The following is an 11,591-nucleotide window of genomic DNA, read 5'->3' on the forward strand; positions in this document are numbered from 1 at the left end:
ATGAGTGGTTTTTGGTGCATAATGCACTTTGAGCAATATTACAATTTCCCCGAACAATGTAGTGTATTTCGGGGAACTAATTAATGTTGATTAACTATACCTATTTTATACACTTTATCGGATTCAGCAGACCTAATTATAGCGACAAACTAAATTGCACTCGTCCAGAGAGTGATCAGCATATCGTATATCCCATCTAAGAAATATTACTTTCCTGGCCTTGGAAATATAACACTCTTACTGTAGTACAGTACCGCTCCAGAAATTATAACAAAATCAAGCAGTTTAAGTGACGTTAATATGTGATAAAGAAACACAGCAACAATTCGAGTGTAGATAACAAATGCGGTTTATTGACTATACTAAAGGGGAAACAAACAAACTAATTATCAAATAACCAACACTAAACAAAACAACACAATGAACGAAAAAGTAGTAAAGAAATGAAAGAAATAGACAAAGCAAAGATTGACAGTATTACATCAGCTATTCACATCTGCATAAACCATCAAGGACAATGACGATCAAATGCGATGAAATGATTTTGGCGTGAAATCCAGTTTCTTTGTCCTGCACAATAGCTCATTTGCATTTATGGTCACCTCGACTTTGGGGCTGTAATACTCTTAGAATGCCATAATAAGATTCATGATAGGGAAGGAAGGAGTCGGGAACCGGAAGACATTTTCAAACATTTAATAAAGTAATCCCTCACGGAAGACCGCCGGCGAAGTAAACACAAACACAAATACAAATACAAACGTAACACAAGTTCGGGCCCGGTCCGGTCGCTCGTTCCTTTTATATGCTCCCAATCTCCTAATTGATTCGAGCCAGGTGTGCGCACAGCTGGCACTCATTCACAATAACTCACCGGACTCGAACCACGGTCTCGCCCCGCCAACTCTACTACAAATACGATAAAATGAGCATGGTATAAAACACAGTACTGTGCTATACACAATCTTTTAAGGAATGAAGAGAGAAACATTTAGATATAAAACATGCCAGGATTATAAGTACATTGACCTGAAGTTTGTACAAGAATGAAAATATAAGCAGAATACAACTAAACACACATGCTTTTGAGGTTATAGGTGAGGCCGAATAACATGGGGACAAGCATACAATGTGGAGATATAGATATATCAATTTAGACCATTCTTTTGTGGTTAAGGAGAAAGACATTTCAAGAGGAATGAGACCATTTGCCAAATTCATCTCTCTTCTTCTCTCCCTTCATTCTCTATCTTATCTGGTGTCCTTGTTGGAGGGAGCACTTTATCCTCCTCGTTGGGACTCCGTTGAAGTTCAGGAGAGTGTGTTGGAATCTATCCTGATCAAATGATGGATGCTTTAAAAGAGAGGGAAGTTGGATCAGACTTGCTGGCGCCGGTTAGACTCCTGCTGACAGGTCAGGGTGTTTTACGATGGCCAAATGGTCACCTTCGGTCCGGCCAGATCCTTCAACAAGCAATCACCAGGCTTATTATGTAAATGTATTAGGCTGGACCAAGCTACGCACTAGATTCTACACAGCACATTCGCTTAACACTCATCTGGGAATACACAGGCCTCTTAAAGGAATAGAACACAATATAGTGCGAAACATACACAACACCGAACACACATTGACGAAGAGGAAGCAAACGCTGCATAAAAAAATATTTATCCAAAAGCCCCGATAGTAAAAAAACGTTAAAAGTACCGAACCGATAAAATCATAACGATACCCATCCCTATGCTCGCGCTAGCAGCGGCTTCTAGGGTGGCAGGGAAATTACCAGAAATGGCACCTGCATCGCTAGCTGAGGCAGCCTCACGCTAGTGGTCGAAGGAGGCGGCATGGGTCAAGAGCCAGGGACGGGTAATGAGTGAGACAGCACCGGAGCTCCAGGTGCTGGCGAGCTAATGTTTTGTGGACGGCCCAAAGTGTTAACTGCTGGCAGGGCGTTGGCAGGAGGTTGAAGCTGGCTACGGTGAGAGGGACGAGTTGTTGGAAGCCCCCGACCGGTGGGTTCATGGCATCCGGGAAATCCCTGGCGTTACACGCTCTTGCGGAAGGCCTTAATTCATGTCTGGTGTGAACACAGCATTAGTGATTTTTTGTTTAAAGTTTAAATACTCTTTTGCAAATGTTGTTTCCTCCGTTAGCTGACACTGCATACAACACACGCAACGCATTCATCATCGTTGCTGTTTTGTACAATAGGCCGGGAAATTCTTGCTGTCTGCAGGCAAAACATACATTTAAATTGCAAGAGTGAGCCCTTCACTCGTGCGCGATTTGGGTCATTCAGCATTAGCATTAAATAATATCAAATATTTGTTGTATGCAGCCACGAATAGGGGCGGGGAGCAGGATCTAAGGAAGTTAGCGATTCCTTTATTTTTGTAAAAAAAATGGTTGAGGGTCACGCCATGAGGAGAGAAAGGTCAAACCCTGGCAAATCCATCTGGTCGCACATCTTCACGCGATACAAATTCACAGGTCAGAGTTCAACAAACCTGAACTTTGGAACGCAGGGAATGCAAAACTTTGCAGCAGAAGCTTGCGTTTCCAATCTATCATATTCGTATGTGTATGGATGTAAGTCAATGGGGAAAAAACTTCCGCACATTTACCAGCACAGTACGGCTGTGGGGACAGGGCATCTGATAGATACAAGATTTGCGGTACAAGTGTAGTAACCATGATTTTTTGGTGCATTGATTACTTGGGGCAAAACCCTGGTTTTACTTCAGTAACCAACAGGTTTTTTTTACAAAAAAAACATGTTTTTTCAGTTTAAAATGTAGTAAAACCATTGTAAATTTTCGTAAGGGGGTGCATGACCTATATAGTGTTTTAAAAGCAAGCAATAAGACATTGAATCAGTTTTATAGAGGACATACCCTTAAAATTTTGCTATAATTTGACTATAAATAAAACCAATTAAAACACGTTTACTCAGGGCTCCAGATTTACATTTTATATTAGCAACAAGCGTTAGCATATAAATAACATGTTATTAAATAAAACAATTAACCTGAAAAATAAGAGTGTAGTCCATTTCTTCTAAGACACTATCATTATAAGCCCAGCAGGCTAACATCGACTACAAAATTAACATCAGTGACTCAACCGAGTAAACAACGCAGAAACTAATGACCTTTTCATTAGCATGTTAGCACCATATTAGCACTTGAATACTAAATTAGCTAACAATAAAGTTATACATTTTAAAAATAATTATTCTCACCTGATGATCATGGTGCGAAATATTATAAATCCATGAAACAATGTAATATTGTCTTAATGAAGTTTACTTTCATGTTTATTTAATTGTGTATATGATTTCCTTACAGACGCGGGTGTAAAAGCGAAACCGTCGAATCGTTACCTCCACTCGGCATGCGCACTTCAATAACGCGTAATTTTTGTCACGCTGAAATCAGTTGATTATTATTTTATTACTATTCTAGGGTAAGGTTTAGGGTTGGTTTATGCGTTATCTAAAACAATTTATGGTAATTTTATGGCGAGGTATCGCACCACTGCTGTGGCTTTATCCCTTCTAGCAACAACAGGTTTCTTTCGGTTTCTACGGAAGTTCAAAAAGCACGAGCGTCACGTGATTTATACTTGAAGACTGCTGAAATCGCATCATGTGAAAGTACGTACTGAATTTAAGTAACTAACTTTCGGCCTTTAAAACAGTATGTTCTATATAGTATGAGTGGAAGTATATTTCGGACATAAAAGGCTTGTTCTAGTTGACCCATACAGTCTCCTGCCACAGACTGGCAAGACCAGCCGATAGTGACAATGAGGAAATTAGGTTTTTCAAACCGTCCATCAATGCACTCAATGGTCAAACACCGCTACAACATACAATGGCTGTAATCGAGCAGATGAGTGGACTCTGTGGCAAACATATAAAGAGTATCTGGATTTCTTGATTTGATCTACGTCAGAACCGACTTGCACCACCTGCTGGTGAAGCGGTCAGGAAGAAGGAAGAGATCATGCATTTGTAGAATCGGCGCTCTATTGCTTTTCCTGGAATTCCCGGATGTGAAACTTTGAATTTCAAGCCGAATTTGAACCAAGCCGAATTTGAACCCCTAAATTTGTGGAAGCGAATTTTTAAATCGATATAATATGTACTGAAAATTATCTGTCGAATATTAAAGGTTGTATTTAAAAACAAGTTGAATTTTTTTAAATACATTTAAAAGGTGAATTTTGATTATGGGGGGTTGGGGGTTCGATTCCCGCTTCTCCGGTACTCCGGTTTCCTCCCCTGGTCCAAAGACATGCATGGTAGGTTGATTGGCATCTCTGGGAAAATTGTCCGTAGGGTGTAAGTGCGTGAGTGAATGAGTGAGTGTGTGTGCCCTGCGATGGGTTGGCACTCCATCCAGGGTGTATCCTGCCTTGATGCCCGATGACCCCTGAGATAGGCACAGGCTCCCCGTGACCCGAGGTAGTTCGGATAAGTGGTAGAAAATGGAATGGAATTTTGATTATTTCATTTTTAGAGAGTGACACCGAGTGAGAAATGTTTCAATATGAAATATTCACAGCTTAAATGTGCAACCATATTGAATTGCAGAACCTTAAAATGCAAGAACTGTTAATACAATGCATTTTTTTTCAGTTAGTGCTATTCAGCACGTCTCTTTGCTTCAAACACATTTGTCACTATTTTACTTTCATACACTCGTTTACGATTATTCTCACAAATTTGATTTTCATATTATATTTTGTTTATTGTACTGATCTTAATGCAAATAATCAGGTATTCCTATCATATTCACTTAATCCGTGAAAAATAAATGAATATCCCTTGGTCTGCTGTAGGTTCAGCTCCCTACGTGAAAAGTGTCCGATCTGACGGCCGTTTTACTCCTCCCCCGAATGCAACCTACTCCAGTCATTCCATTTTCTAGGCCTGAGTCCTGGACTGGCATAGTGTCTCTGGGATTCTGTGCTCCACTATCTAGCAAAGTAATAGGACCAGCGTTTTTGCTGTGGACATTTTTTATTTTCCTTTGAACCCTTTGCCATAGCCGTTTGTATTCTCTTTTCCTGTCTTCTGCAGGCATCCAGCTGTGTGACACAGCTCTGTGTTTTCTTGTCTGCAAATGGGTATAATGATGTTTACTTTTTGTAGCCAACCTTCAGATTGTTAATTTTGTATGCAAGCAAATTTCTGACACACCAGAACAAAGCATTTGTATTATTTTACAAAGTATAAATTGTATTGTAATAACTAGGGCCATGCGGTATATCGCGTTTGTAATCGACATAAGTGATATGAAGGGGCCTATAAAATCTGTATTAATTTTTGCAAATTCCGTTTTTTCCGTTTTATTTTTTTTACTCACCCCCATGTCATCAAATGTTCATATGTTTCTTTCTTCAATCAAAAAGAAATTATGATTTTTGAGGGAAACATTTGTCACGTGACATTACTATGTATACAAAGATACATATGGCTGATTCCTCTTAATTATTCCTTGGCTGGAATCATTTTGAGCCGTTTTTGAAGCTGCATTGAAACTGCAATTTTGGACTTTTAACTCATTAGCCTCCCTGAAGTGCACTATATGGTGAAAATTCCTGGAGGTGTGGAAATATTCATAAAATTGTATTTCTGAGGTGAACTAATCCTTAAATACACAATATATAAAGCGATATATTTTGTATATTCTAATAATGTAAAAATATTACTATAACATGATAAAATTGTTTTTGAACAACAGTGAAGAAGGTGAAGAACATCTTAAGGAAAAAATAACATTAAAATGTGAAATTGATCGCATTTTTTTGGACTGTCAGTAGTATGCTGCTGTAATAATTTAGTAAGATAAGCCTACCTTTAGAGATGACATCACAACCTGTATGCGAAGGTCAGGGTACAAGAAAGGATCTAAAAAGCACAGAAAAATAAATTGTATGAAAACATTGAATTTATTTTAGTACAGATTTAATGTTTACTGCTAATCAAAGGAAAAAATGGGCACAAAAAACAGTAAACACACAATATTTTAGGGGGGACTGAGCTAGAACTTTAGGGGGGCTTTAGCTCCCCGAAAAAGTGCCCTGAAATGCCACTGGTCTGAGCCCAGTGGCGTTGCTAGGCCCTTTTTAGGGGAGCTAAAGCCCCCCTAAAGTTCTAGCTCAGCCCCCCCTAAAATATTGTGTGTAATGTAATCTGTTCAAGAATTCGAGATCGCTTTATAGCCCCCTTTAAAACTCTTATTATGAAAACGGCGTTAGGCTGCGTTATTTAGCGCATTCTTCAGTTCACACAGTAGCACATTGGAGTTAACGTCATTAGCAGAGTAACTTTACAAGATGTGTTCATTACCATGACATCTGCATTTTTGCCATTCTTTGTTATAAATGCATCTTAATATGATGTGGAAGCGATACAAGACCCTTTCCCATCCACTCTTTAAAAGTTTTATATGCGCTCACCCCTCGTTAACTATTTGTTAACTTTACCTCAAGCCAAATGAAAGCACCAAACACCAATGACGGCATACTTCCACGATCAAGATGATATTGTAGCGCACAGAAAGTGTCATTAATGATGATGTGCTATAGTTATAGAGAGTTGACGGTAGTTTTGACAGCTCCGGAAAGAGGACGGGCAGATAAGAGTTACTGTAGATCAGCCCGGTGCGGCAGTGTTATTCATTGTTCTGAGTTCAGAGGAAATAAAAGTGTACAGAAGCTCTATGTCGTTTTTCAGACGCTTCAGTATTTTTATCATTAATTGAAAACATATTGTGGAGGTAATAGATGAACACGCAGTCATGCAGAGAGTAACAGCGCTAGTGCTAAACAGAATGAATGGCAGAGATACATATTAAGTTATTCTTACTAAATAATGATTCAGCAGTTGATTGTGACATTTTATTTTATGGATTTGTGACTGTTGTTGTCACTTTGAAATATAAATGTTGCAGATTGACCGATTAATGTGATATTCATTTGAATAACAATAACTTGTATTTATGCTTTTCTGCATATTCTTTCTTAATGATTTATTTTAGTAACGTATACAATATGTGGTGATTAGAGTGTGTCTCTCTCTCTATATATATATCCTCATTGGAGGCTGAGCCCCCCTAATATTGAAAACCTAGAATCGCCCCTGTCTGAGCCATTAATTAAAAAGAGAAGGTGTGGGTACAAGAAAGACTGGGGAAATTAAATAGCTAAAGTAAATCGTAAGTGGAAGTGCATTTGTCAATTCATTGAATGTTCAAAATTTTGTGAATCTTTATTTAAAAAAAATATACATTGGCTGGCCTATTCATGAGCATACATCAGCAATTACACATGTTTAGGGGAATAGGGCATTATTAATATACCATGTAAGGTGGTATGTGCTAGAAATGGGTAAACCACTATCTGTGAATCTGTCTGGGGGGTGGGGGCACCACCTCGCCAGGCAGTGTCCCACATTGTCCCTCAGAAACATACCCCTTGTCCCCCCTTGGGCTTATTAGCAGGTGGTCACCCTACCTGCAGCATTCATTTACCTCTTGTTCTGAAGAGCCTGAGAGCCTCTCACGACTGCAGCAGAATACGATACTTGTTTGTGGCATAAGGGACACAACGTCTCATTTCCTCCATCAGGGAATTGAGGTAACATACGTAACCAAGACGTTCCCTTTCTGTCGGTCTCTCGACGTTGTGTCGAGAACGACGGATGGGATAACTATGGAAAACGCCACAACGCTGTATCGCGTCACAATCTATAGCGAAGCGACGGTAACAGGCCTGGGCGTGTCAGCTCGAAGCTTTTGCAAAACTGTAACCTTCCAGTGTGGTGGTCGGGGGTTCCAGAGCTTTCTAGAAAAAAGAGGGGTACAGCCCTGACCGGCAACCTTTCACGGACGGGGGCCTTCGCTCTCTAATGGCGAGAATGCGTCCGGCTCGGGTTTACACCGGGTAAGCGCAACTCTTAATCAGAGAAGCGCAGCAGAGGCCACCTCATTTGGGTGAAACTACAATAATATTTCATAACGTCGACTTTTTGAAATGCTCTATTTACCATGACAACGCACAATTAGACGAAATAATAGTATTACTAACGTATTTTAAGAAAAATAATAATTTTCTTGATTGATAAGCAAAACACAACATGCATGTTATCACACTGAGAGTTTTTATGACAAGAGTAGTCACTTGACACTGACTATCATCCTGCTCCAGTCGTGGCGGAGTTTGTTGTGGATTAGCGTCTTCTTCCTCGTCAGACTCGACCTCAAATTGGTACGGTAAAATCGCCGCCATCTCTATCTACACATATATATAAAGAGATCCAAACACATGTAAATCATAATCCTGTAATGATGGTAGGCGTTCACTTTGCGACAAATGATGAACGTGTTTGACCAATCACAACAGAATACACCATCTGACCAATCACATGACACGAGATTACCAGGTAGGAGGGGCCTAGACGGGTGAATCGTGGAACGAATCATTTGAGAGTCAGTCAAGAAGTAGGGTACGAATAACTGCATATAATTACGAGATTAAAGTGTTTTTACACATTGTATGTAGATAAACTTGTTGTTGGACACTCCATTACCCAAAGTAGGGCCTAAAAAAACATATGTTACCTACTCTTTAACATTTTCATATCACACAGTCTTTTTCCAAACCTTTAACCTAGAAAGTCCTGAACAGAAGAAAATAACTTACAATACACATATCAAAATATTGGCCTTAATAAATGAAACATTTCTGTTAATGCTCAAACACTATTCTGTAAATCCTGCCAGTGACATTTTATTTGAACCCAGAATTAACAGACTGTAGTTAATTGATGAAGCATAAAAAACATAATCTTTTAATTGTCAACTGTACCTTTGGTTACTGTTAAATCATTTATGTAGTTCAAAATTGTAGGATAATAAAATATTATTAACTTACTGGTTGTGAGAATTTGGGTTTTGCCTGTGTCCCACATATATTGTGTGAAATGTATTGTAAAGATTATTGTTCACAAATCATATTGTGAGAAATGTATTTCAATGAATATTGTTCTTGAATTATGTCTAACCTTACTTGAGTTCAAGCGCTGACCAAGTTAACAGAATGTTCATAACATCGTGCTGCCTTTTGCTAAAAATACTACTGTACTCATAAGGACTTCTCAATGCAAGTGTACTAATGAAGAGTTATCTCAATACTAATGAACTTATAAGGTGCTCTAAGAACAAGGAACTAACCACGTGAATAATATTAACAGTTTCAATGACATATTTACTTCCTCTTTTATGAATAGAAATATGGGAACTATGTTCAATAAACTTTGGACTCTGATTGAACTGCATATCTCTGTGTCTGTCTTTCTTGGTCTCCAGGATTCTGAAACTCTGAAGGTTCAATCGACTAGACTCTTCAACCTTAAATAATAATTACCTAGACAAGGGGACAAAAAGTAATATTCTTACACTGGTGTAGTCACTTTTGTTGCCAGCGGTTTAGACATTAATGGCTCTGTATAGAGGTATTTGAGGGGACGGCAAATTAACACATTGTTCAAGCTGTACAATCTCTACTTTACATTGTAGCAAAGTGTCATTTCTTCAGTGTTGTCACATGAAAAGATATAATAAAATATTTATAAAAATGTGAGGGGTATACTCACTTCAGTGAGATAATGTACATGTCTACCTTACTAAGAGGGGACTGTTGCTGTACACTGACCAAGAGGGGACCAGTGTTTCTGGTCATTTTTAAGAAAAAAAAGTGACATCAAAAAACCTCCAGATTGGGGGTTCGATTCCCGCTTCCGACTTGTGTGTGTGGAGTTTGCATGTTCTCCCCGTGCCTCGGGGGTTTCCTCCCCTGGTCCAAAGACATGCATGGTAGGTTGATTGGCATCTCTGGAAAAATTGTCCGTAGGTTGTGAGTGCATGAGTGAATGAGTGAGTGTGTGTGCCCTGCGATGGGTTTGCACTCCATCCAGGGTGTATCCTGCCTTGATGCCCGATGACTCCTGAGATAGGCACAGGCTCCCCGTGACCCGAGGTAGTTCGGATAAGCGGTAGAAAATGGAATGGAATGGAATGTTTACCCTGTCCGATGTCAACTTCTCCAACAGGGGAACTCCATAGCCTACAATGGATGTGTAAACAAACTTCACATATAACACAGAGGGAAGCGCAGTAGTACACAAACATGCCAAATATTACGCCAACCCATTACACATTAAGCGAATCGGGACAACCTGTTTAGAAAATCATTTTTAGAAAAGTTTTTTTTTTTAGGTAAAAATTTCCACTTAAAGATACACTGTCACTTACCTAAAAGCACTATCAACATGTAACATTACATTATTGTACAGCTTGGGGAAGTCGTGGCCTAATGGTTAGAGACTCGGAATTGTAACCCAAATGTTGCCAGTTGGTGGGGGGCACGGTGGCTTAGTGGTTAGCACGTTCGCCTCACACCTCCAGGGTTGGGGGTTCGATTCCCGCTTCCGACTTGTGTGTGTGGAGTTTGCATGTTCTCCCCGTGCCTCGGGGGTTTCCTCCGGGTACTCCGGTATCCTCCCCTGGTCTTCCCCTGGTTGATTGGCATCTCTGGAATAAATTGTCCGTAGGGTGTGAGTGCGTGAGTGCGTGAGTGCGTGAGTGCGTGAGTGCGTGAGTGCGTGAGTGCGTGAGTGCGTGAGTGCGTGAGTGCGTGAGTGCGTGAGTGAGTGAGTGAGTGTGTGTGCCCTGCGATGGGTTGGCACTCCATCCAGGGTGTATCCTGCCTTGATGCCCGATGACTCCTGAGATAGGCACAGGCTCCCCGTGACCCGAGGTAGTTCGGATAAGCGGTAGAAAATGGAATGGAATGTTGCCAGTTGGAGCCTCAGTGCGAGCAGGGATTGTAGGTGGAAGGAGTGAATGATCAGCGCACTCCTCCACCTTCAATACTACGGCTGAGGTGAGACCCTTGAGCAAAGCATCCTTTAACCGAACTGCTCCCCAGGTGCCGCAGCAATGGCTGCTCAATGCTCTGGGTGTGTGTTCACGGTGTGTGTTTGTGATACTCACTGCTGTGTGTGTGCAGTTGGACGGGTTAAATGCAGAGCACATATTCCAAGTATGGAACATACTTGGCCTGACTTCACTACACATCACACCACATTTCTTCATAAAACAGGAATAACACTAACTACTGTTTATAAGTAAGTCCATGTTTACATTACAAAAAATAATTTGTATGTTTTGTGTGGATGATAAGTCTTGACTTGTTGAAATCTTGTCATACATCTAAATGAAGAACATAAACAGTATATTTAAACATGGAATTAATGTAAAACTTTTCTGTCTTATTCATTTTTGTATTGAAGTAAGTTTTGAACTGAAGTTTAACTTAACTTTAGGTTTAGTTTTTGAATAGATTATGTAATCATTTGCATATTAGTATATACATGTATTTACATAATAAAAATAAACTTCATTAAACTTCACCTTCCATGATACTTTTCTTTAAACGTCCCATGTTATCTATCCGTAAAACATAAAAATGAATATGAATAAATATCATACTATTTCTAAATTATATGTGCAATTTAGCA

The 11,591-nt window shown here is 39.7% G+C and overlaps 1 protein-coding gene across 3 annotated transcripts in view; it reads right to left on the reverse strand.

The window, feature by feature from the left end:
- The window catches only part of LOC130429885 (V-set domain-containing T-cell activation inhibitor 1-like), a 101,114-nt gene extending 97,546 nt beyond the window's left edge, over window positions 1-3,568 (reverse strand). For all 3 annotated transcript variants that reach the window (XM_056758731.1, XM_056758730.1, XM_056758729.1), the window contains exon 1: window positions 3,243-3,568. In XM_056758731.1, the coding sequence (XP_056614709.1) occupies window positions 3,243-3,253 (11 nt within the window). In that variant the 5' untranslated portion in view covers window positions 3,254-3,568. The remainder of the gene's footprint in view (window positions 1-3,242) is intronic.
- Between the last annotated feature and the right edge of the window lie 8,023 nt (window positions 3,569-11,591).

The sequence above is a fragment of the Triplophysa dalaica genome, chromosome 10 (genome assembly GCF_015846415.1).
Source record: "Triplophysa dalaica isolate WHDGS20190420 chromosome 10, ASM1584641v1, whole genome shotgun sequence".
NCBI lineage: Eukaryota > Metazoa > Chordata > Actinopteri > Cypriniformes > Nemacheilidae > Triplophysa > Triplophysa dalaica.